Here is a 26,317-nt window from a genome sequence, read left to right as displayed (position 1 = left end):
AGAGAGAGAGGGAGACACAGAACCTGAAAGAGGCTCCAGGCTCCGAGCTGTCAGCACAGAGCCCGACGCAGGGCTCGAACTCACGGACCGTGAAATCACGACCTGAGGCGAAGTCGGAGCCACCCAGGCACCCCAGGCACCCCAGGAAACATCTTAATGTCTGAACTTCTTCAATTGTCATCCTGCGCTTTGTCGTTCATTGGTCTTCCACTCATTCAGCAACCACTTGTTGACGAATCACCATATGACAGAGCTCTGGACGTGGGCACTGAAAACACAGTGGGATTTGGGATATGAGCAAGATTGTAGCGCGGGAAGCCCTGCACGCTCCTTCTTCCCGCAAACACACCAACTCAGGAATGGCTCACAGACAAATTCCCTTTGTGAGAGAAATCAGAAACTAACGAAAGGCTTCTACGTCCCATGAGAACATGAACTGAGACCCACCAGAGCCAGAAGGGAGATTTGAGTCCAGGGGACTCTGCCTCTGACACAGCAGCACGAGAGCAGGAAGAGAGTCCCTAGAACCCAGCTTCACCCAGGGGAGGTGGGGGTTGGCTCCTGCATCTGGAGCCACTGTTTCCTGCCTTTTGCCAGTCTGGAGCACCAATGGGTCTAGCCACTCAGGGAAGTGTGGGGAGTCTGCAGATGGCACTGGAAGGTGTCAGTGATCCTCCCCCCTGCTCAGCACAAAGGAACAAGGCAAAAATCCCGGTTTTCAGCTTCCCCCCGGGGAGGGAAAGAGTCGTAGAGTGCCCCAGAATCTCTGACGGGCTGATTGGTAGGGGTTTCCTCCTGCATGGGGCCAGTCTGCGAAGACCTGGGAAGGTGTCTTCTTTGTCTAATGAACAGACACCTACCCAGAGAGTCAAGGAAAATGAAGAGCCAAAGACATGACAAACACAGTAACACTTTAAATTTCCACGGGGCGCCTGGGTGGCTCAGTCGGTTCGGCATCCAACTTTGGCTCGGGGCATGATCTCGCAGCTTGTAAGTTCGAGCCCTGCATCGGGCTCTGTGCTGATGGCTCAGAGCCCGGAGCCTGCTTCGGATTCTGTGTCTCCCTCTCTCTCTGCCCCTAACCCACTCGCATTCTGTCTCTGTCTCTCTCAAAAATAAATAAACATTAAAAAAATTTTTTTTTAATTTTAAGGGGCACCTTGGTGGCTCAGTCGGTTGAGTGTGCAACTTCGGCTCGGGTCATGATCCCGCAGCTTATGAGTTCGAGCCCTGCCTCGGGCTCTGTGCTGACAGCTCGGAGCCTGGCTCCTGCTTCGGATTCTGTGTCTCCCTCTCTCTCTGCCCCACCCCCACTCATGCTCTGTCTCTCTCTGTCTCTCAAAAATAAACATTAAAAGAATTTTTTTTAATGTCCAGAAACAAATTCTAATAAAGTAGAATTATAGGATTTACCTGACAGAGAATTAAAAATAACCCCAGAAAGACACTCCCTGAGGTCCAGGGACCCATGCATGCACAAGCAAGAGCTACAACAAAGAGATAGAAACCATATAAAAGAACCACACAGGAATCACAGAACAGAAGAACACAACTGACCTGAAACATTCAGGGAAGCAACTGGACAGCAGACGAGACCCCGTGAAAGAAAGGACCAGACAACTGAAGACAGGTTGACAGAAATACTTCAGTCAGGGGAGCAAAGGAGAGAAGGTGAAAAAGAGTGAAGAAAGGAAAGGGAGAGGCCCAAGAGGCTGAACAATACACTATGAGAGTTTCAGAAGGGAGAAAGGGCCAGAAAGATAAGCAAATAATGGCTGCAGATGCTGCAGACCTGGGGAGGGAAACGGACAGTGAGAGACGCAGGTGGGGCTGAAACAGGAAATAATCAGGAGGGACCCTTGGACCCTGAGGTTGGGGAGGGCGTCTCTGAGGAGGGTCCGGGTCAGGCACAGGGCCTGTGTGTGAGCCCACAGGGGGCGTCACGCCTGCAGCTTGCAGCTGATCTTGGTGGACTTGGGTAACCGACCACTTGGACCGCTTGTGTTTGTTCTTCACGCATTTACATTCCTGCTCTTATATTTTAAATTCACTGCTACAGAGTAAGCCCATGAAACCCTAAGTGCTCTCCCCACCCCCTGGACCCCAGTGAAAGCAGAAGAACCCCAGGCCTGTGACCTCGTTGTGTGGCTGTAGGCACATGTTGTAGTTTCCAGGACATGGAAATAACAAATCTTTTCTTTCCCCCACGTTTCCTGATGGTTATTGCCGGAGGCATCTAGCCACAGCAAGAATCATGGGGGCGGGGGAGGGGGTCCAGCCACTGTCACCTGCATGAAACAGCTTCCTGTTTGTGTGCTTGTCCATTCACCCCCTCGCTGTGCAGGTCTGGGTGGGACTTAGGGAAGCCCGTTTTCCTCATCTGAAGAGGGTTATGTTTTTTGTTTCTTGAGTAATTTTTGTTTCTTAAGTAATCTCTGCCCCCAACGTGGGGCTGGAACTCACAACCCCGAGATCAAGAGTCACATACTCTACCGACTGAGCCAGCAGGGCACCTTGCTAAGCTGCAAATTTCCATTAGGTTTTTTAAGTTTTTTTTTTTTTTTAATTTTGAGAGAGAGAGAGAGAGAGAGAGAGAACATGCATGAGTGGAGTAGAGGCAGAGAGAATCCCAAGCAGGCTCCACCCTGTGGGTACCGAGCTGGACGCGGAGCTTGATCTCATGACCTTGAGATCATGACCTGAGCCGAAATCAAGTGTCGGACATTCGACCGACCGAGCTGCCCAGGTGCCCCCGCAAGTTTCCATTATTTTCCTCTTCAGCAACTTCAGCCCGGTGTATGCAAAGGTCAAAGAGGGTTTTACATCTGCTTTGATGCCTTGACTCTGTGGGGCTCACACTCCGAAACGCACACACACAGCACACTCCCCACCTGTGTCTATATTGGTACCTCACGTGACACTCAAGTTTGTGTGAACGTAAGATAATGTAGGGGGTTTCCATCCGAAAAATGAGGACAGTGTCGTTTGAATGCTAGGAAATCTACAGCGTGGCATTTTCAGAGAAGCCGGGCACAGCCTCAGACACTTTTCTGGCAGACGTGAACCGGTGGAAAGAGGCCACCAGCATCTAAAACTTCACATCGGCCAGCCCCGAACAACAGACAGGGAGGCGGCCACACTTACGTTCTGCGAACACAGGCAAGCTAGGATCACTTTGCTTCCTCTTCTTCAGTTCTCGCAGACCTTATCTGAGTCCCGCTCCCCATACTTCCTTCGCAGATGGGACAGAAGCCTGGCTTTTGGTGAGACAGTCTTCCCCTGCCCTCGGCCAGGCTCGGCCCCCATGCTTCTGTGGCTGCTGCTGATCCTGGGTGAGTAGAGCCCAGACTGGGCTGGGGGCCCAACGTTCCTAATGCCAGCCGGGGCAACCCCGGGGCGGGGGGCCAAACCCCTGGGAGGCTTCTGTCTCCGCTCCCACCGGACTTCAGAGACACAGAGAGAGGCGCAAAACGAGTAGAGCTGGTGCCCAGGAAGACCCACAGGGTCCGGAGACCCCCAGAGCAAGCCAAGTGTGGGACCCCGGGCCTCCCCCTTGTGTCCTCTCCCAGCTCCCGGGAAGCTGGGGCTTTCTCCCTGCCAAACTACACCTCGAAATGCGCAGATAAACAGTTAGGGCCCACGCGGGCGAGGGAGGGAAGGTTTGCAGAGCAACATAGCTCCCTTCCTGAGAATTTAAGTCAACGTTTCACCAGAGGTTGAAGAAAGTAGGGGGATGGGGCCCAAGCAGCGAGGTGGGGGGGGTGGGGGGGGCGTTGGGGGGGGGTGTGGGATGCGGGCCAGGAAGTGGGAGGAAGCGTCAGAGAAGCAGCTGTGGCCGGGCTGCGGGGAACGGCCGAGTCTAAGTGCAAAGGCAGGAGCCCCACCGCCCGGTGCTAACCTTTCACCTTGGCTCTCACACAGCTCCCGGACGACAGCCGGCAGGTCAGTCTTCCCTTCTCTCTTCCCCCTGCTCTCCGGGCACGGGTCCTCCCCCATACATGGGGGCTGCGGGGAGTGGGTCAACGTCAGCGGTGACACCTGTGACCATGGCGGGCGCGCCGAGCCTCCTGTGGTCTCTCCAGCCTTCGGTTCTCTCCCCCCTCGCGTGAGTGAAAGAAGCATTTGCAGAGGCAGGAGGCTAATGCCCAGAACCTTCCACGCGTCTCCTCTCTTCCCTAAGGACCCCTTACCCCCACCCTGTATGCTCAAGCCCGAGCCACCGTCAAAGGACAGAGAGATAAAGTGCTGCAGCCTGTGTGGCTGTCCCGCTTCAGTTTCTGGTCCCGTTGGTCAGCTGCAGTTTTATGCACAAAGACGATTGCGCAGGCAGCCCGTGCCCCTCCATTCCAATTCTTCATATCCCTCCGTTTGGTATTGTGTCTGACTTGGCTGGAGAGCGGACAGAAGTTGCCTTCCCCGTGAAATCTCAAGGGAAGCAAGGTTTAAAAGTAACGAAAGTGGAAAAAAATGTGTATTAATTATGAGCAACCAAGTAGGAAGTGGTTTGTCAGAGTCTAGAAAGTGCTTCTGAGGCTCATTCAGCCAGGCCCACCTGTGCCTTGGCAGGAATGTCGAGGACAAGAGCATCTCAGAATCAGCCCGCCCCCAGAGGCCCGCACGGTGTCTGCCCAGCTGCCCGTCACATCTCCGGAGCTTTTCTGAGCCCACACCAGGGACCTGAGACCTCTCCCCCGTGACATCCCCCTGCCCACCTCCAGGCTGGGCAAAGAGTAAGGAAGACCAGACTCCGCCCCAAGCAGGTCCCTGGGTCCTGTCGACTCCCTTCCCACTGGCAACCAGCCCTGGTTTCCACCCACGTCCCATTCACCTTCATCTGCCTGACCCTTTCTCTTTCCCGTTCAGGAGCACTTCCAAAAGCTTTACTTCTCCTCAAACCTCCATGGTCCACAGCCTTCAAAGGAGAGACAGTGACTCTCTTCTGTAAGGATCACCATTCTCTAGCCTGGGAATACGTATCTTGGTATCACAATGAAACTCCCTTGAGAAAACAATCCGGAAAACTCCAAATAAGCAAGTCTGGACATTACAGATGCAAGACCCAAAGATCTTCCCTCAGCGACCCCGTGCATGTGCAGTTTTTATCTGGTGAGGAAGAAGGGGGTGGGTCTCTGAAATCAAGCCCCTGGGCGGCACGTCTGGAGCCTGGGCGAAGGCAGGGAACCCAGACAGGGTTGCGAGCCCGCATGTGGCTATTCGGTGAGCTGATGCCAGTGGGGAGAATAAGGAGATAGGCTGTGGAGGATCGCGCATTGTCCGTCTCCTCCATCCAGAGAGGAGTCAGTAACCCAGAAGCCACCAGTCAAAAAGGGACTCGGGTCTGAAGAAAGGTAGGGTGTCAAATTCCTCAGCTAACGACACTTATGAGGATGTCTCAAGGACCTGCTCTGAAAATTCGTTCGCTGTCCTAGGACAAGGGAGAACTGGGTACTGGGGCCACAGGGAAATGTTAGCGGAGGACGGTCACAGGTGCATGCAGGGCTCTTTCTTCATGGGTGGAAATGAGCCTTTGCAGAAAGAAATAGATGGGATATGTCATGTTCGTTCACTCTTTGCAGACTGGCTGGTCCTCCAGGCCTCACACCCTGCCTTTGAAAGAGATAAAGTAGTTCTGAGATGCCGAGGGAAAGAAGAAGAAGATATTATGGAAAGGACTTACTACAAAAATGAAGAAAAAATTAGAAGTTCTTATAACTCAGACATCATAGTATATCCAGCCTTCAACGATGACAGCACATATCATTGTACTGCTTCTGGGACATATATTTTGGGGGGGTCATGGACAGAAACTTCACGACCTTTAAAGATCCAAGTTCAAGGTAATGGCTACACTCCCATGGGTAATAGGGCTTGGCAAGGGACCAGCGTGTGGGATGGAAGAGGGGTGCTCAGCGGTGGGGATTTCGTGAGCGGCCTCTTCCGAGCAGCCGTGGGAGGGAGACAAGAGGTGGCTCCACTTGCGTGGGTCCCTACCTCTGATCCTGAGCACAGGTCCACCTCTGCAGGAGCTCAGAGCCTCACTGCCCCAGGAACTACATTTGTTCATCTCTCTAGAGCTGTTTCCGAGTCCTGTGCTGACAGCCAGCCCCTCCTGGCCCATTGAGGGGAGCCCCATGACCCTGACATGTGAGACCTGGCTCCCTCCACAGACATCGCACACTAGACTTCAGTTCTGTTTCTTCAAAGAGCACCAGGCTCTGGGGGCTGGCTGGAGCAACTCCCCGGAGCTCCAGATCCCCACCACGTGGAGTGAAGGCGCCGCCTCCTACTGGTGCCAAGCAAGGACGGTGATTCCCAGGATCCTGAAAACAAGCCCACGATCCCAGATACGTGTCCATAGTGAGTGTCTGCGGGGTCGGTCTTGCCCCCTGGGATCACGAACGTGCCTGAGAGTAACAGCCAGGCATCCTGCCATCCTTTTCTCCTGTGCTTGGCATTGGCCTAACTTCCCCGCAGCATTCTCTTCCCTCTGAGTTAGGTGATAGTAGTTATTGATCGTGTGCGGGGTGCCCAGCCCTGTGGGGGCCACAGACACATACAGGATGTGTTTCCTTGTGGGTCAACACAGAACAAGAAGCTCTGATGACCGCACGCAGCCTGTAGAAGCCCCTATGGTGCGTCCATGTGTTGGTTGAAAATTATTCCAAAATAATAAGAAAAGAGGAAGAGAAACACAAACCAGAATAGCCAGAGCAGGATGTGGGGAGAGAGAGGTGAGGCTGGAGGGACCTGTGGAGACAGGTTTGGGTTCCGATCAAGTCACGTCAGGGCCCACGCAAGCTTCCCGTGTTCTCACTTGCTCTGCCATCCGGTGATGCATCAGAGATGCCTTAGACATAAAGGTCCATAAAACTTGACTGTGGTCAACATTAGGTTTAAACGAAGATCATAGGCACGTGCCCACATTTCCCGAGGGTGGGAATTGGTGTGTGGGGGACAGGCTTTGCTCCCTTTAATAATCACGTACACAATCAATTCCTCAATTCCTCCTTTAAAAGACCCCTGCCGGGCACCCGGGGGGCTCAGTCGGTTGAGCGTCTGGTTTCGGCTCAGGTCATGATCTCACGGTCCATGGGTTCCAGCCCCATGTCGGGCTCTGTGCTGACAGCTCAGAGCCTGGAGCCTGCTTCAGATTCTGTGTGTCCCTCTCTCTCTGCCCCTGCCCTGTTCTCACTCTGTCTCTCTCTGTCTCTCGCTCTCAAAGATAAATAAATTTTTTAATTAAAATAAATAAATAAAAGACCCCTGACTATTGCACCTGCTGCTATTGGCTTATTAACGGCAATACCAGCCTTCTCCTTGGCCCTGCAGCACCTGCCATGGAGACCCTGTCGTGTCCTCCTCTGTCCTCCTAGGGGTCCCTGTGTCTGATGTGAATCTAGAGACGCAGCCCCCTGTGGGCCAGCTGATTGAAGGAGAAGACCTCGTCCTTATCTGCTCAGTAGCTGCGGGTACAGGGACTGTCACGTTCTCCTGGCACCGGGAGGGCTCGGAGAGGAGTTTGGGCAGGAAGACCCAGAACGCCCTGTCTGCAGAGCTGCGGATAGCCTCCGTGAGGGAGCAGGATGCCGGGAGGTACTACTGTGCGGCCGACAACATGGATGGCCCTGTCCTCAGTAAACGGATCAGAATCACACTGAGAGGTAAGTTCCTCATTCCCGTCACTTGGCCCCATTCCCAAACTGGGGTTTAGGTTCTCTGTCAGCCACGAGGATCTTCTGATGGAAGCAAGGAACGGAGGTTTGAAGATTTAATGGCCAACCAAGGAACAGCAAAAATGCAAAGTCAGTCAAAACAACTTGCTTCTTGTGGAGAAGACTGAATAGCAAGGAAAACAAATAAAAATTATCCAGGATTCCTCCCCATGGTTCAAGGAGTATGTCTACTTTTAGGGGCCTTGAGTGGAGCCATTAATCTACCACAGTGTCACAGTGTCAGGGACCTTCTCTGACGGCCCCCTGTCTCCCTCAGTTCCAGTCTCGCCTCCAGTCCTCACCATCAGGAGGCCCAGATCCCAGGCCGTGGAGGGGGACGTGGTGGAGCTTCACTGCGAGGCCCAGAGGGGCTCTCCCCCCATCCTGTACCGGTTTTATCATGAGGACGTCCCCCTGGGGAGCAGCTCGGCCCCCTCTGGAGGAGAAGCATCCCTCAACCTCTCTCTGACTGCAGAACATTCTGGAAACTACTCCTGCGAGGCCAACAACAGCCTGGGAGTTCAGCGCAGTAAGATGGTGTCCCTCAGCATCACAGGTAAGCAGAATATGCTCTCAGCAGTCACAGCTAAGAACAGATTATGTCTTCTCACAAACAGAGAGGCCCCTCTAGGTTTTTTGCTGGGGTGGCGTCCCAGCAAACTCCCCACTTCTGCCTCCGCCTGAGACCTCCTGGGACTCTTCCTTGTGACCACACATTCTGAAAGTCATTTCTTCTGTCATTGTCATTGACAGCCATGTATTCCACTCAGTCTTTCTACTGGAGGCTCACAGACTCTCCAAAATACCAAATGTATGATGGCTCAGCAGATAGAAAGCTTTATCTCCAAATCCCTTTGTCCAAGAACGAAAGACGAGATTGGTCCTTGCCCACGTGCTCCTCCACTACTCCCATCCCATCCCGAATACTTCATGTCTGTCTGGATTATGAGACAGCGTGTCTCCTCACGGACACTCACAGGAACCAGACCTACAGAGCTTCCTCATGGCTTCCAGACTCTAAGAACCTCTGTGGCCTTCTGACTCCTTGAACGACAGGCTATTTCATCTGTTGTTCTCAGTATCCCCAAACAAAATTTTTCCTCGCCAGAAGACCCAAGGCATCTCACATCTCCCATTTTCAGTTAGCAAAGTGCGTGTCCACTTAGGGGAGACCCCTCATCCAAGCCAGGATTACTCTGAAGTGCCCAGCATTTGGGGGCTGGAGTGGAGCACTGGGGCATAGGAAAAATGGCAGGATAAAAGAGATAGGGCGATGACTTCCAGTGACTCAAACCCTTACATTCTCTGGATTTTTCCATGACCCCACATCACTGGCAAAAGTGTTGGACATGTACCCCAAATGTTTGTTTATTAAGTATATACATGCACAACTTGACTAACTTTAAATGCATGTTGTAAAAATGAGACTCAGAGAGATTAAAACTTCCAAAACATCGAGATCATTGAACTGACAAAGGGCAGAGACAGGACTCAAAGTTAGTTGGGTTCTCCTGATCCCAGGTCCGTGTTCCTACCACTAAATCAGGCTGGATATTTCCTTTATTATCTAGTATGCATACTCAATTAATACTGCAAATGAACTGTGTTTCCTCTTTCAGTTCCAGTGTCTCACCCTGTCCTCACCCTCAACCCTGATGTGGCCCAGGCTATGGTGGGAGATGTGTTAGAACTTCGCTGTGAGGCCCAGAGGGGTTCTCCCCCGATCTTATACTGGTTTTATCATGAGGATGTCATCCTGGGGAACACCTCAGCCCCCTTTGGAGGGGGAGCATCTTTTAACCTCTCTCTGACCACAGAACATTCTGGAAACTACTCCTGTGGGGCTGACAATGGCCTGGGGGCTCAGAGCAGCAAGATGGTGTCACTTAACATCACAGGTGGGTTGGGGGTAGCTGGCCTCCAGGTTACAGTTAAGGTCAAGAAAATATTTTTCCCTATAGACTGTACAAATTCTGCAAGCATCAAAGAGTTTTTGAACATGCACACAAGGCTTGGGACTTCCAGAGATCGGTGCTGATTTCATGGGGGAAGGATAAGGGAACTATTCAATCTTAGATGCTGATGCTCATGCGCTGTTATTTTCAAAATTACAAATTATCATGGAGATAATCAACCAAATGGAGAAATCAGAATCCGGGAGAAACCTTCCCTGAGAGATCTCTAGCCCCCACCGACATGTTGTCTAGATTAAAAACATTTGCCACTAGGACTCAAATATAGCTCTTCCTGTGTAGGGCTTTCCAAGAACAAAGTAACCCATATCACTGTGGGAGTCATCGGGTGCTTGCTAAGCATGCTTGGTCTTGCTGCTACGGCTGCTCTGGTGGGTCGCTTCAGAACCCAAAGGAAGTCAGGTGGGTGTTTATGTCTTGCCCTTTGGCATTGTGACTTTTGCCATCACTATGATAATTTGGATTTATGCGATGCATCCCATGAAGGTCATTATTCCCTTCCAAATACTAGACCCTCCGTTCTACTCACTGGCACTCTGTAGGCAAGTGACAAAATGAATTTCTCAATAAGGTTGCTACTCCATGTGTTTAATTTGAGATTTAAATCAGGTAGCAGAGTTTGCTTCCAATTAAAAATTAGAACGGTAAGTATTTACCATTCCACCCCTGGTCCAAAGCTTACTGAGAACCAAAGGCATAAAAAAAGAAAAAAGTCTTCATTTGTAACAAAAAGTAGACAACAGCCATAGACGCAAACCATAAACTCTGAGATACATCTGAATGCCAGTCACATATTGTGAAATTCGGATAAAATTAATACAGGTGCTGAGAATGAAATTAAAATTTCAGTTTCTTATTGTTGCTACTTGTATAGAAACACAACTGATTTTTGTATATGGGTCTTGTACCCTGCAACCTTGCTATATACATATTTATTAGTTCCAGTCTCTGTTTTGTAGATTCCATCAGATTTTCTACATAGGTGATTCTGTCATCTGCAAATAAAGATAGTTCTCCTCCTTCCTTTCCAATCCAGGTTCCTTTAATTTCTTTTTTTGCCTTAATGCACTGGCTAAAACCTCCCATACAATGTTGAATAGAAGTGGTGGACGAGAGCAGACATGCTCGTCTTGTCCCTGATCTTTGGGGAAAGTATTTGGTCTCATCGTTATGATAATATTAGCTGTGGATTCCTTCTAGATGTTCTTCATTAGGCTAAGGACGTCCCCACTATTTGTAATATGCTGAGAAACATTTTTTATAGAAAAACATTCTATAAATGTTTTTGTAGGCTAAGGACGTCCCCACTATTTGTACTTTGCTGAGAAACATTTTTTATAGAAAAACATTCTATAAAAAAAAACATTTTTTATAGAAAAAAATGTTTGTCAAATGACTTTTCTACATTGATTGAGACGATCATAGGATTTTCTTTTCTAGTCAATTGGTATGGATTTTGAGTTTTGAATGTTAAACCAGCCTTGCATTTCTCAAGTCAGCTTCACTTGGTCATGATTGTTGAATTTGATTTGGTAAAATTGTGTTAAGAATGTGTGCATCTATGGTCATGAAAGATATTGCCTGATAGCTTTATTTTCTTGTCGTGCCTTTGTCTGAGTTGATGTCAAGGTAATACCCACTGAGTTACTACTTCTAGTGTTTTTCATTCTTTTTCATATTTCCATAGGGTATCATTTTCTTCCTGCCTGAAGTACTTCTTTCTTTTTCCTTGTTTATTTATTTTGAGACAGAGAGAGAGACTGATAGAGGGAGAGACAGAATCCCAGGCAGGTTCTGCGCTGTCAGCACAGAGCCTGAGGCAGGACTAGAACTCACAAACCATGAGATCATGGTTTGAGCCAAGGTCAAGAGTCAGACGTTCGACCAACTGAGCTACCTAGGCGCCCCACTGCCTGAAGTACTTCTTTTCACATTTATCACAGTATGGGTCTGTTGGGGAACCTGACTGATAGTGTTGCTAAAGTCTACTCTATCCTTACTGATTTTCTACTTGATCTATCAACTACCAAAAGAGGGGTATTGAAATCGCCAACTATAATTGTGGATTGGCCATTTCTTCTTGCATTCTATTAGGTTTTGCCTCAGGTATTTGGAATGTCTTTTATTAGGTGCATAAGTGTTTATATTGTTTGTGTTTCCGATGAAATGACTACCTTATCCTTGTGAAATGATAACTTTATCTCTGTTAGTATCATTTACTCTGAGATAGTCTTTGATATTAAGGTAAGTACTATTAACATGGTATTTCTCTATCCATCTTTTTACTTTTAATCTATTTGTGCCCTTATACTTAAAGCATTTTTTTTATAGATAGCATAGAGTTAGTTCTTGCTTTCTAATCCAATACGTCAATCTCTACCTTTTAACTAAAGTGTTTAGACCATTTACATTAATGTGATTGTTGATAAGGTTAGATCTAAGTCTGTTATTTTGCTATTTGTTTTCTATTTGTCCCATCTGTTCTTTGTTTTCTTTTCTCTTTTTTTCTACCTTCTTTTCGAACAACTGAGTATTTTTTATGATTCCATTTTCTTCCTTTATTGGTTTATTAACTTTATAATTCTTTGTTTTGTTTACTTTATTGGTTGTTTTGGGTTTATAGTATAGATATTTAACTTACCACAGTCTATCTTCAAGTGACATGGGATCATTTCACATATAGTATAAGAATATTACCATTGTGTCCTCCATTCCTTCCTTCCTAGCTACATTAACGTTATTTTTGTAAATAATCACTTACCTGTTAAGTAGACTTAAGTATAATTTAAGAATCTTACATATTGAATCAAGTAGTTACCACTTCCAATGTCCTTCATTCCTTTTTGTATCTCCATATTTCCATCTGGTATCATTTTCTTTCTGCCTAAGAGACTTCTTTTGACATTTCTAATAGTATGGGTCTGCTGGTGATGAATTATCTCAGCTTTTACATGTCTGCAAAAGCCTTTATTTTGTATTCCTTGTGAAAGACATTTTTGCTGGCACAGAATTATAGGTTGAGAGTTTTTTCTTCTTTCAGTATTTTTTTTTAATTTTTTTTTCAACGTTTATTTTTTTTATTTTTGGGACAGAGAGAGACAGAGCATGAACGGGGGAGGGGCAGAGAGAGAGGGAGACACAGAATCAGAAACAGGCTCCAGGCTCTGAGCCATCAGCCCAGAGCCCAACGCGGGGCTCGAACTCACGGACCGCAAGATCGTGACCTGGCTGAAGTCGGACGCTTAACCGACTGCACCACCCAGGCACCCCCTTTCAGTATTTTAAAGATGTTGCTCTACTGTCTTCTTGTATGCATTGTTTCTGACAAGAAATCTGCCTTCCTTCTTTGTTCTCCTGTGACTGCGTTTTTCCTCTCTACATGATTTTTCATGGATCAAGGATTTTTGAATTAATGGACTCTTTTATCCAATGCCTTGGGTGCCTGTAAAGTTTCAATACTTTGTACTTTGGATTTACTAAAACCTTACTTTCTGTCTGCCACTCTGCTTGGCATAAAATGGCATTTCCTTTTCTATCAGGCCAAATGTTTCTGTTCTCCTTTTCTTAGGGCTCATACTGAAAATCAAGCAAACAAACAAATAAAATATTTGGATCTAACTTTAATGAAAAAGTTTACATATTTTTCTTAATGATGCTGGTCAAGCATTGTCCTTTTACCCTTCTTTTCATGTCAATCAATGAGCCTCTGTCCTGTTCTTTGTATGAAAAATAACACCAACACTTTATGACTGATATTTAAATTTTTTTTAACGTTGATTTACTTTTGAGAGACAGAGAGAAAGCACGAACAGGAGAGGGGCAGGGACAGGGAAACACAAAATCTGTGTGAGAGAGGGAGACACAGAATCTGGTGCAGGCTCCAGGCTCTGAGCTATCAGCACAGAGCCCGACACAGGGCTCGAGCCCACGAACCCATGAGTCCATGACCTGAGCCAAAGTCAGACACTTAACCGACTGAGCCACCCAGGCGCCCCTTATGACTGATATCTTAAAGCTACCTAGTATTTTCATAAATAACATTACCTATAAAACTACACGTGTATATCATTTTTTCAAATTTTTTTTAATGCTTATTTATTATTGAGAGACAGAGCATGAGCAGGGGAGGGGCAGAGAGAGAGGGAGACACAGAATCCCAAGCAGGCTCCAGGCTCCAGCTGTCAGCACAGAGCCCGACGTGGGGCTCGAACTCGCGAACTGCGAGATCATGACCTGAGCCGAAGTCGGATGCCCAACCGACCGAACCCCCCCAGGCGCCCCTCATTTTTCTTAATATATAAGGAGAATAAGAGCACTAACACCAACAGTACTCATCATAAAATGTGTCATTCATTTAGAGCCCACTAAATGAAATTTTACAGCTTGTCTACTTCTCCCAATCGTTCCATAACTACATTCAATCCAATCAATATTATTATCACCATATTAGAGTGAAAAATGAGGCTACTTCATAAGTGAAGTCATCTTTCCAAGTTCATGTATCTATTAAGCATCAGTTAGGGTTCACCTGGGGATCTCCCTAGCCCTTGACTCCATGTTCTCTCCACTGCACCCTGGTGACTTATGGAAGGCTGGTTACACATCCTATTTTCCCTACTTTTTTGATCTCATCACCTATGTGGGTGGCACTTATTAATTAGTAACATACTACAAGTGCAGATATTGAAACCTTACTGCCGAAGTTGATAGTGTTCAAAACACCAGCTGGTTCAGTCGAAGCAACAGCGTAAACAACACACGGGAGGCAAGATTAGCACTCATCACTTCACGTGCTCCGTGGGGACAGGAGCCCAAGAGTTTCTGACCTCCAGATCTAGAGGAGGTGTTGTTTTACATAGCGAGCTCAGTGAGAAATTCTGACAGTCCACCAATCAGGGGGCATCTGCCTTTCTCATTGCAAAATCTGGCTGACTGGCTGTGCTTCCCTCACAGCAAAGTCTTCCTTCTCATTATCCATCAGTCTTCTCAGGGAGGAGCTCAGCCCTTGCAAACTCTTCTAAAAGAGAAGAGCTCTGCTCCTGAAGCCTGAGCGTACCCAACCCATTACCAAAGGCGATGACAAATGTAATGACTCTACGATTGAGCTGCCTGGGTGAAAATTCCAGTAATGTCACTTGCCAAATACTTGCTATATGGCAGGTAAATTAAACTCTCCAAACCCTTTCTTTGTGGTCAATATAATAGTATCTACCATTTTGGGGCTATCTACATAAGCTCTTAGTACTGTGCCTGGCCCATAAGTCTTCAGTGCTATTAGCTTGTGTTATGTAAATAGCCACCTTCTGGGTCTGCTTTCTGTTTTAAAAATGAAGAGATAAACTGACTTACAGATGCATCGTGGGACTGAGCTAACCTCCCCGCAAGGGAGGACGCAGGCTGTTGACTGATGTGAACTGCAATTGCTCTAAGGAGGGAGACTTGAGCCGGGATCACGAACCTCCAGTTCAACTCAGGGTTTGCAGACATCAGTCAGTTATTCTTCAGGAGTGTGTTTACTTGGGGCAATAACTCGTGGTCTGTAAGCCCGGTGAGACAGATAGAGAGCCACAGATAAATAGGCAAAGGTCAGAGATGGGAAACTGGGAAGAGTCTGGCATGGGGGCAGGCCAAACAGATTTCAGTATTTCAGTGATGATGGAAAACTGTGGTATTTTCAAGGCCGATGGAGTAGCCTTCCAGATTACGTTTACATGTAATCACCTATTACAAAATTGTCAACTTGTCTTTTTTTTTTTTAGTCCTCAAAGTGCATGCTTCAACTTGCTCAGTTGTTTAACAAATCTTTACTGAATATTTTCGACATTCTAGCCACTGAGAATACAAAAGCAATTAAGACAGCTTGTAGCCTCAAGTAACACACTCTTTCATGGTGGAGAGATCGAGGGAAACATACAAATGGGTAATTACCATCCAATACAGCGATTCTAATATTGCAGGGCTCTCCATGTGTGGAGAGAGAGGTCATTTCATACAGCTTGCTGGGACCAGGCAAAGTCCTGGAGGAAGAAAGATAAGTTGGAATCAGCCAAGTGAAAGAGAAAAAGGGGTGTGGAGAAAACAGTATGTACCCACAGTGGTTGGGTCTGCCAGGGCCCCAGGGACACAGAGTTCTGAGCTTGTTATGGGGGCCCTACTGATTCACGCCATGGGGAACTCTGTCTCCCGGTCTCTGTCCCCCAGGGCCACAGACAGGACAGAAAAGAGGAAGTGAGGAAGCACCAGGCCCAGAGTTATTAAATAGTAAGTTGTCTCTCTTGTGCTTGCTTGGCCATACCTCCTTAGAGTGCACGCTGTTGTTACTCGGTATGATTCTGGACAAATACCTTTCAAGATCCCACCTTCCTCACCTGTAATACGACGTGGAGGGTGGGGCCAGATATTCCTTAAGATCTACTGTAGCTGAGATCTAGAATGAATCTGATTCCCAGGAAAGGACATTCTAAAGTAGGGCACATTACTGACACAGCTCACCCGCCATCAGCAATCCTTTGTTTTTCTGGAGGGGTTTCGGCCACTGAAGCACCCAGGTGAGGTCTCTGCTTCTTGTGCTGACAACATTTGCATGAATTATTTACACCCACAAGATAGGGGCACAGAATTATGTACATTCAAAGATATTTGGCTGGACTTCTCATTAACCTTTTCAAATTCTCATGAAATCCATAAATGGGATTCGCGAAAGCTGCTTTCAGTCGTATTTGTGGATGCTACTCAGACCTATGTGTCATCTGCTTATCCATGTTAATCTATTTCCTTAAATGTGTTCTGGCAGAGAGCTGACCACTGGCACCTTAATGGCACCCTCTTTCGGCTGTGCCTCACTCTTTCCCCGGCTCATTCCTCCAGGACGCAGTCACTCAGCACATCATTTTTGAGTGCTATCAGTGTTAAATTCACAATATTTATCACGGAAGGAAATAAAATTGGGGGGAAAAAACAACCCTTTTCCCGTAGAGCCTTCGGGCTACCTTATAGGAAAGGTAGATTATTGTAACACAAGCTGGAACATTGAAAGGGACCTTTTACAAAAGACCAAGGTCAGATTCTATGGGAACGCAAAAGTCTTTGTGTGTCAACGTCTAAGCATTTAAAATTTTGAGAACAATAGAAAGTTAGGCGAATACTAGTGTTTCGTGTGTCGGAAAGACCTTGAGATGGTGCACTTTCGCCCTCTGACCTTGCCTCCATCCACCTTTTCTGCAATGCTGCCTTGGGTTGCATCTGGCATCATGTGCCTTCTGGGTTTTCTTGAGGGAGCCACGCAGACTCTGGCTTCCCTGAGACTCGGTACGATCCGCCAATGCTTCTGTCCTTTGTGCCTCTCCACGTCTGTCACAGGGGCAATCCCAAGGAACATCGGGAGCGTTCCTGGCCCAGACCCTCCAACACAGGCCCTCCACGGCCCACCCAGTCTGAGCCGGCCAGCCCTAATGGAGCTACAGCCCTTGTACAGCAACGGTGAGGGTTCCCCAAGGAGCTCAGGGCTCCAGGGACGAGCCAGGCTGGGAGGACAGACTGAGCGACAGCCCGTGGCCGAGCCACACACCATTTAGTTTTAAAGTTTATTTGTTTGTTTTGGGAGAGAAAGAGCACACGGGTAGGGGAGACACACAGAGAGAGAGAGGGAGGGAGAGAAAGAATCGCAAGCAAGCTCCACACCGTCAGCCCAGAGCCCGACATGGGGGCTCAACGTCATGGACCGTGAGATCATGACCTGAGTTGAAATCAAGAGTCGGGTGCTTAACCGACTGAGTCACCCAGACACCGCAGAGTCACATTCAGTTTTAAAATGACATTCCTGGCACTGTGTCCGAGACAGTGGACGGTTATGAACTTGGTGGCTGAGAAGAATCTAGAACGTGGGCTCTTGACTACAACTGGCTATGGTCTCCTCTCTCACAGTCAGTCCTGGCGATGACGACCTGGTTTATTCCCAGATCTGGAGCAGACAGCACAGAGAAGGAAGTCCAGGTGAGACCTCTTCGCGACATGCAGAGGGGAGGCGGCAGCATGCGAGCAGATCCGCAAGGGGCCTCTGGTCCGGCCACCCGAGTAGCGCGACACGGAAGGCAGGCATCGTCTGTTCTTCTCGTGCTGCTGTTACAGGACTGCGTCCCTTCCCGCTTGCCCGTGTGCACTGCCGCCGGAACCCCATAAAGTCTCTGAGGACAGACGCTGTCATTTTTTATTAATGTATCAGTAGCATCTAGTTCAATGCTTAGAAAAGTGTGGGCCTCTTCAAGTATTTTTTGAAAGGACGCATGGCCAGCAATTGCTTGCATAAGCCGCTCATAACCTAAGGTGTAGACGATCATCGTTCTCCTAACTGGTCTCTTTATTCCTGATCTCCTCCCCGGGCCCCCAGCACTCGGTTTCCAGCACGATCCCTCTGAGATCCCACGGCCGATCACACCCTTCCTAGAATAACTGCCTCAGCGGCTTTCTTGCCTCCCGCCTCCTCAAAGCTCTGTTCCTACTCTCGCCTCGCAGACCCTTGCTGTTTTCCTTATCAAACTGGGCTGTCACATGCTTCGGTGCTCACGTGTCTTATTTGTCCTGGAATGTCCCTACCCCCACCTAGTGTACCCGGTGAGCCCTGCTCCCATGTCAAGACATAGTTCAGGTTTGTCTGAGAAACTCGGGGTGCCTCTGTCAGCCCTCCCTGTGTCCAGCCTCTACAACAGCAACAGAGTTGCTGTACCTCGGTCTTGGTGCGCATAATACTTGATGCGTTTCTTCCACGCCTGTTTTTCCCCCCCTAAAAATTATAGGCTCTTTGAGCATATGGGCTGAACCTGTAGTCATTTCTCTGCCCTTGTGGCTCACCAGTGCTTAATAGAAGGTCATTGTGGGGGCGCCCGGGTGGCTCAGTGGGTTGAACGTCCGACTTCAGCTCAGGCCATGATCTCACAGCTCGTGAGTTCAAGCCCCACATTGGGCTCCGTGCTGATGGCTCAGAGTCTGGAGCCTGCTTCCAATTCTATGTCTCTCTCTCTCTCTCTCTTTCTCAAAAATAAATAAACATTAAAAAGAATTTTTTTTAAAAAATTTTTTTTCAATGTTTATTTATTTTTGGGACAGAGAGAGAGACAGAGCATGAATGGGGGAGGGGCAGAGAGAGAGGGAGACACAGAATCCGAAACAGGCTCCAGGCTCTGAGCCATCAGCCCAGAGCCTGACGCGGGGCTCGAACTCACGGACCGTGAGATCGTGACCTGGCTGAAGTCGGACGCTTAACCGACTGTGCCACCCAGGCGCCCGAAAAAGAATTTTTTTTAAAAAGGTCCTTGTTCACTGAGCATATTGGCTGAATAAATACAAGAAAGAGATCCTGAGGACCCCTTGGAAGGATAGAAGAGACGCACACACTGAGTTTTCTTAAGGCTTCTCCGCGAATCTCCACTGGGAATTTGCTGTGTGGCCTTAGGATGCCAACCCCCTCTCCAGCCTCCTCCACTTTCCCCTCACAGACTAAACCACACGTGTCACCTTCCCCTACTCAGCGTGGCCATAGAGGCTCTGAGTGGGGGTGGGACAGGGGCAGGGACCCACTTTGCCAGAGCGATGAGCAGTGGAGAAAGAAAGAAATGCCGGGAAGCCACTCTGGGCATTTGGTGGGCAGGGGAAAGGCTTTATCAGTGTGTGGGGAAGGGATGCTCTGTCTGAGACTGGGAGGAATCCAGCAGAGCCAACAGTCAACAGCTCAGGCAGCAGAGGAAAGACTTAAGTGCATGATGAGGGGGTTGTTTAGTTGTCACCCGCAGTCTAATACTTTTCTTTCGTCCTCCCACCCAACAGCACATTCACCAAGGACGCATCAGAAGGGTGAGGTAGGTCCCCTTTTCTGGCTCGCTCTTCCTTCTGTTCTTCCTCACCCATCCTTGGGTACTTACTGTTTGTAGGTTTTCCACCAGGAACCTGCAATCGTCTATTCAGAGGTGAAGAGGGCAGACCCCGACGACCCTGCACGGCAGGACCGTGAGGAGGCCACAGAAGGCTATGAGAATGTCCCATGCGCGTCGCTGGCCTTGGACCACTAGCCCCATACCCAGAGCGGCCCCCAGATGCCTTCTCCCCATTCTCTGCAACCACTCACCTTCCATCTGGGAGGCTGGGTGAAAGATCCGTCCCACTCCTCCGTGCCTGAGTCTGGGTGTTCTGTGGGAACAGAGGGGCAGCATTTCAGTAAATGCTGCACGTGTTCACAGTAGAGACACACGTGAAGGCAGGGTGGTTGGGCCTTCACCTCCTGGGCCTGAGGAGCAGAGGAGGAAGGAGGGATCGTCTAGCCAGGATCACAAGGTCACAATCAATAGCCACGTGTTCCAAGCGTGATCAAAAGCCTTCAATGCACCATCTCTGAATAAACAGTTTGCTCCAAACACCTTGCTTCCTTTTTTAGGTAGACAGATGGTAAGTGATGATGCTGATGCTGATATTAATGAATAAGATTCGGGGGCACCTGGGTGGCTGAGTCGGTTGAGTGTCCAACTTCAGCTCAGGTCATGATCTCACAGTCCATGAGTTCAAGCCCCACGTCGGGCTTTGTGCTGACAGCTCAGACCCTGGAGCCTGCTTCAGCTTCTGTGTCTCCCTCTCTCTCTCTGCCCCTCCCCTGTGCATGCTTTGTCTCTGTCTCAAGAATAAATAAACATTAAAAAAAATTAAAAAAAAAAAAAGATAGATGCGGGTATGGGACACACACCCCAACCCACACAGAGTCTGTGGTCTTCAAGACCCTTCCTCTCTCACAACATCAAACTTCTCCCGTACCCGTAGCAGCTGAATTCCACCGTCTAATTGTTCAACATCCACTACTTGGAGGCTCCGGAGGCCTGACCACCAACCCCGGAAGCCCAGTGGAGCTGGCGACTCTCACGACTCAGCAGGCGAATCCTAGTGCCGCCCCGGAGCCCGCATGGCCTGAGCCGGCAGAAGAGGGAGGGGGCACGGCAGTCCTGGGCCCACGGGAGACACCCTCCCTCTGCCCACTGGCTCCCACTCGATTCCTCCAGGGCCTAGCAAGCACTGAGTGTCTACCACTGAAGAAACATTGGACACGTGTGGGGGATAAGTTGAAGGATTCTCTGAGCTTGCACCAATGGGTTAACAAGGCTTGGGGCGGAAAGCCGCTTCCACAGGACGAAAGCGTCTGCGAACAGGTAGAGGTGGAGGGCCGCCACTGCAGGGCGAAAGTGCCCCACGTTAGCCAGCGAGAAAGATGGCTCGTTAAGCCTGAGGCGGCATGCCTCACTTATCTTAGTCCCTAGAAAAGTTAAGATAAACAGAAACGGTGCCTGAAGTAAAGGGCCGCCTGCTGGGCGCCCAGATGTCGATCTGTCTTGACCCTAAGCCCTAACACCGCATACCTTCGAAACCCCTTCTCTCTCACACACGTGAATTAACAATTACTGTTTTATCGTTTCTTTCTGCACATCCATCACGTATGTAAGCCTTCAGACCCTAATAAATACGGAGCAAGGACCCTTACTCGGGGTTCTTGTCTCCGCCCGGACATTAGCCTCTCTCGTTATCATTTCTGCGTCCGCTCTCTTGCTGGACAAGAGAGAACTCCAGACTCAAAGTCTGCAACAAAAATAGCATGCCATGTGTGCTTAAGTCTCTGGAGAAGGGTCAGAGTCGCTTGGAGTCACTTGTGTTCGTAAGGGATAGCTGAAGTTGTTAGCCTGTATCACCTGGGGTGACGCTGAACTGTTCGCAACCACGAAAACAACAGGCCTTAGCAAGCTAGCGCACTCACTGATGACGGCTGTGTATGAACTGATACAAGTTATGGGCAGCGTGGATTTTACACCCCCCCTTGTTTATGACGTTAAGTAAACAGCACAGTGACGCTTTGCAAACCTTTGAAATAACTCAAGAATAAAAAGTAATAAGAGTATTTCAGATGTTATTCTTTTCCCCCGTGGGCGTCGGAAGCTTGGACAACAGGAAGTGTAACAGACAGCAAAATGCAGTCCAGTCTCAGGTTTCAATCTTAGCCTTAAGAAATCAGCTGGCGAGCTAATTTGCTGAGGGACAAAAGTGATGTCCTTCGTAAAGAGGAAATACATATTAAAAAAAAAATTTAATGTTTATTTTTGAGAAAAAGACACAGCGTGCAAGCAGGGGAGGGGCAGAGAGAGAGGGAGACACAGAATCCAAAGCAGGCTCCAAGCTGTCAGCACAGAGCCCGACGTGGGCTCGAACTCATGAACCGCGAGATCATGACCTGAGCCAAAATCAGACGCTTAACCGACTGAGCCACCCAGGCGTCCCTCTTTTTTTTTTTAATTTTCTTTTTTAAGTTTTTTCTTAAGTAAGCTCTACACCCAACATGGGGCTTGAACTCATGACCCTGCGATCGAGTCACATGGCTCCACCGAGTGAGCCACCCAGGTGCCAGGAAATACGTATTTTTATTATGAAAGGGGAACTTGATGTCTTATTTCCATATCATCAGATACAAAGTGCTATCTAGAACGTATGCCTGGCCTTTAAAGAGAGCAGTAAATCCGGGTGAAATCTGTGTCTACGCTTCGATCTTGCTCTGAATGCCCCCCAACTTTGGGCTGCGGGAAGAATAAAGCCATATAAGGGAGGCAGGACATGCCGTGAGGTGCCAGCTGTGGGAAACCCATCTGAAAGAGTGGTGACAAAAGGGAGCATCAAGGCAGCACCCCGGGCCCAGTAAGAGTCACTCTCCAGGAGGGCGTGTCCACAGTGTGAGTACCCACCATGATGGCAGCCACTCGAGCAGACAGGATCAGCAATGCCAGCGAGACACGAGGACAGCACGGGGACAGAACAGTTCTGAGGGGATGCAGACCTTCCTTCCAGAACCCCTTGTCCAGGTCCTCAAACTGAGGACCAACAGTACCTGTGAGCAGTCAGGGAGACTCTGAGGAATGTTTAGGAGAACATCCAAGAGGAAATCATGTGTCCAAGCAGTCAAGAAGGTAATGTGGGAGACATCAAGATTTAAGACATTATTTTCGTTCTTTGCATTGTATTGATTTTATTTATTTACAAATGTCTTGAAGAGCAATTTATACACAATAAATCACACATACCTAAAGTATACAATTCGATGTTTTGACAGTTGTATACATCCACAAAACCACCACCACAATCAAGATCCCAAACATCTCCCTCACTGCCCAGGGCATCACGAGATGCTTCCTAGCACCGCACATTAGAGCGTATTTTTCTAAAGTTTTACATCAATAGGATCATATAGTATATACTCTTTTGCGCCTGGCTTCATTCCCCAAGCAAAAGAATTCTGAGATTCATTCACATTGTTTCAAATCGCCACAACACATTCCTTTTTTGCTGCTGAATAATATTCCACTGTGTGGAATATTCCATTCATTGTCTGTTCATTCATTGTCCATTCATGTCTGTAAATGGACATTTGGACTGTTTTGTTCTTCATTATGAAAAATAAACCTTGCCATGAAAATTCACGAACGAGTGTTTGTGTGGACATGTTTCCGCTGCTCGTTTGTATACACCCGGGAGTCTAATTGCCGAGTCACACAGTAGATTCGTGTTTAACGTTTGAATACTCTTTTCCAAACCGCTACGCCATTTCATGCCCCCACGAGTGCTGATAGTTACAGGTGTTCTGCTCCCTTGCCAACTCTTGGCGTTTGCAGTCTTTCACTTGAGCCATCGCAAGGAGGGTGTGCGGTAGTGTGGCGTGATGTCCTTGTGGCTTCCGTTTCCCTGGTGACCCGTGGTTCCGCTGTCTTCCCAAGTCCTTACTGGCCCTCTGCACATCTTCTCGGGAGAAGGGTCTGTCCACATCTACCCCTTCTTTGTTGGGTTCCTTGTCTTTTTATGATTGAATTGCAAGAGTTGTTTTTCCAAGTCTGGTCTGATTTGCATGTTGCAAATATCTTCTCTATGGCTGTAGCTTGCTATTCATTTTCTTTTTTTTTTTTAATTTTTTTTAACGTTTATTTATTTTTGAGACAGAGAGAGACAGAGCATGAATGGGAGAGGGTCAGAGAGAGAGGGAGACACAGAATCCGAAACAGGCTCCAGGCTCTGAGCAGTCAGCACAGAGCCCGACGCGGGGCTCGAACTCACGGACCGTGAGATCATGACCTGAGCTGAAGTCAGACGCTTAACTGACTGAGCCACCCAGGCGCCCCTCATTTTCTTAACAGTAGTTTTTGAAGAGCCAAAGTTTGTAGTTTTGATGAAGTCCCATTTATCAACTTTTTAATGTTAGGAGTCTACTTTGTGTTTCCTATCTGAGAAGGTACACCCCCGAGGTCAAAAGATTCTCTTCTATTTTTTTCCTAGAAATTTTATAGTTTTCGCATCTACATTCAGGCCTATGCATTATTTAAAGTTCATTTTTCGTGTGTGTAGAACATGGGGGAAATGTTCACTTTCCTGTGAAATGCACTTGTTACAGCCCTGTTTGCTGAGTAAGCATTCTTCTCTCTCTCTCCCTCCCTCCTTCCCTCCCTCTCTCTCTCTTTAACGTTTTGTTTTATTTATTTTTGAGAAAGTAAAAGAGAGACAGAGAGAGAGAGGGGGAAAGGGACAGAGAGAGAGAGACAGAGAGAGACAGAGAATCTGAAGCAGGTTCCGCACCGTCAGTACAGAGCCTGACATGGGACTCAATCTCACAAACTGCGAGATCATGACCTGAGCCGAAGCCGTACGCTTAACTGACTGAGCCACCCAGGCGCCCCCCTTTTGCCTCTTTTTAATTGAATTTCTTCTTCTTCTTCTCCAGTTACTGGAGTTATTTATGTATTTGGGATATACATCCCTGTATCAGACACATGCTTAGCAAATATTCCCTCCTGGTTTGTGACCTGCCTCCATATTCTCTTCACTGTGTCTTTCAAAGGGCAAAGATTTTTAACTTAATGGCAATTAGTTACCTTTTTTCCTCTTACAGTTCACGTTTTGTGTAGCCTGTTTAAACACTATTTGCTCTCCCTCCCAAATAAATAAATAAATACTATTTGCTTAACAGAATATCAAAAGGTTCTTGGTCCACCTTTTCTTTAGGAAATGGAACAGTTTTAACTCTCATTTCTGCGTATGTGGTTCATATCAAGTTAACTTTTGTATACAGCAAGAGGTGAGAGTCCACGTTAATTTTTCCCATACAAATATCCAGTTTTGCCACCATTTCCTTAAAAACAAACAAACAAAAAGCCCATCTTTTTCCTTTGTTGTAACCCTGGTCAATGATCAGTTGACCGTATCAATGTAAGCCTACCTCTGCATTATCAGTAGATGGTCTTATACATCTATCCTTAAGCCCAAAAGCACACTTTCTTGATTATTGCTGCTTTGTGTAAAGTCTTGAGATCAGTTGGATGAGCTCATGGACTTTGTTGTTTTCTTCCAAAATCATTTTAATTAATCTTGCCTTTCCGTATGAATCTTTCCATTGATGTTTAAATTCATTCAAAAAAGCCTGTTAGAATCTCAGTTAAGGTTCCTATGAATCTATAGATGAACATGAAGAGAACCGCCCTCTTCAAGATACTGTCTTCCAATCCGTGAACTTCATACAACTTTCAATTTTGCACACTTTTTATTAAATGTATTCCTAATTGTTTTATATTGCATGCCAATATAAGTGGAGTTTTTATTCCATTATTTTATTATCTTTGTAATGTTTATTCACCTTTGAGAGAGACAGAGACAGAATGCAAGTGGGAGAGGGGCAGAGAGAGAGGGAGACACAGAATCCGAAGCAGGCTCCAGGCTCCGAACTGTCAGCACAGAGCTCGATGCGGGGTTCAAACCCACGAGCTGTGAGATCATGACCTGAGCCAAAGTCGACGCCCAACCACTTTCTTGCCTTAGATATTTGATAGAATATACCAGTGAGGCTGTTTGGACCTGGATTTTTCTTCATGGGGAAGTTTTCTGTTAAGGAATTTAAACTCTTACTTGAAAGAGGACTATTCGTACATTTTTTTTTCTTTTCGTGTCAATTTTGGCAAGTTGTATTTTCCAAGGAATTTGTCCATTTCCTCTAGATGTCAACTTTTTTAGCGTAAAATTTTACATAATATCTTCTTGTCTGGTGCCACCTTCTCTTTCGTTGCTAGTACTGCTTTTGTTCTCTTTTGCTCATTGATCTGTTTAGCTAAGTTTCTCAATTTTGTCAAAGAATTGACTTTAGGCTTTGTTAATCGGTTCTATTTGTGTGTGTGTGTTTTTTATGTGTTGCTCTCTGCTGTTATCTTTATGGTTTTATTCCTTCCACTTGCCTCATGTGTAGGAGGCAGAACTCTTTGATGGGTCCTAAGATTCCTGCCCCCGATGACGCTCATTTTTGTCTTATCCTCTCTTCTTAAACGTGATCAGGACTTGTCAATGTGATGAGATGTCACTCAACAGTTAGGTCACCAATCATTGGTCTTTGGCTAATCAAAAGGGAGCTTTTCCTCAGCCATCTAATCGGGTTAGCCTTGAAAAAGAAGTCAGGCATCAGCAAGATTTTCCTTCGGGCTCGAAGAAGAAGCCAGCTGCACGCTGTGGAGGGCCTGTGAGGAGAGGAGCCGTGTGGAGGGGCTGAGGTTGGTCCCCGGCCCACGGCCAGCAAGAACAAGGGGACGGACC

General features: G+C 47.6%; 1 protein-coding gene across 12 annotated transcripts in view; it reads left to right on the top strand.

Annotated features, from left to right (window-relative positions):
* Positions 1 to 20,330, top strand: part of FCRL2 (Fc receptor like 2) — a 45,502-nt gene extending 25,172 nt beyond the window's left edge. The window contains exons 1-14 of one of the 12 annotated variants that reach the window (XM_027048351.2): positions 2,943 to 3,159; positions 3,241 to 3,332; positions 3,922 to 3,942; positions 4,864 to 5,106; positions 5,577 to 5,837; positions 6,073 to 6,357; positions 7,374 to 7,661; positions 7,990 to 8,268; positions 9,332 to 9,610; positions 9,968 to 10,087; positions 17,045 to 17,164; positions 17,609 to 17,677; positions 19,505 to 19,536; positions 19,609 to 20,323. In XM_027048351.2, the coding sequence (XP_026904152.1) occupies positions 2,990 to 3,159; positions 3,241 to 3,332; positions 3,922 to 3,942; positions 4,864 to 5,106; positions 5,577 to 5,837; positions 6,073 to 6,357; positions 7,374 to 7,661; positions 7,990 to 8,268; positions 9,332 to 9,610; positions 9,968 to 10,087; positions 17,045 to 17,164; positions 17,609 to 17,677; positions 19,505 to 19,536; positions 19,609 to 19,746 (2,397 nt within the window). In that variant the 5' untranslated portion in view covers positions 2,943 to 2,989 and the 3' untranslated portion in view covers positions 19,747 to 20,323. The other 11 variants (XM_053208944.1, XM_027048354.2, XM_053208947.1 and 8 more) reach the window with 11 other exon arrangements.
* The last annotated feature ends 5,987 nt before the right edge of the window (positions 20,331 to 26,317 follow it).

Source organism: Acinonyx jubatus, chromosome E4 (assembly GCF_027475565.1).
Source record: "Acinonyx jubatus isolate Ajub_Pintada_27869175 chromosome E4, VMU_Ajub_asm_v1.0, whole genome shotgun sequence".
NCBI classification, from domain to species: Eukaryota; Metazoa; Chordata; class Mammalia; order Carnivora; family Felidae; genus Acinonyx; species Acinonyx jubatus.
This window is presented reverse-complemented; position numbering and strand designations above follow the sequence as displayed.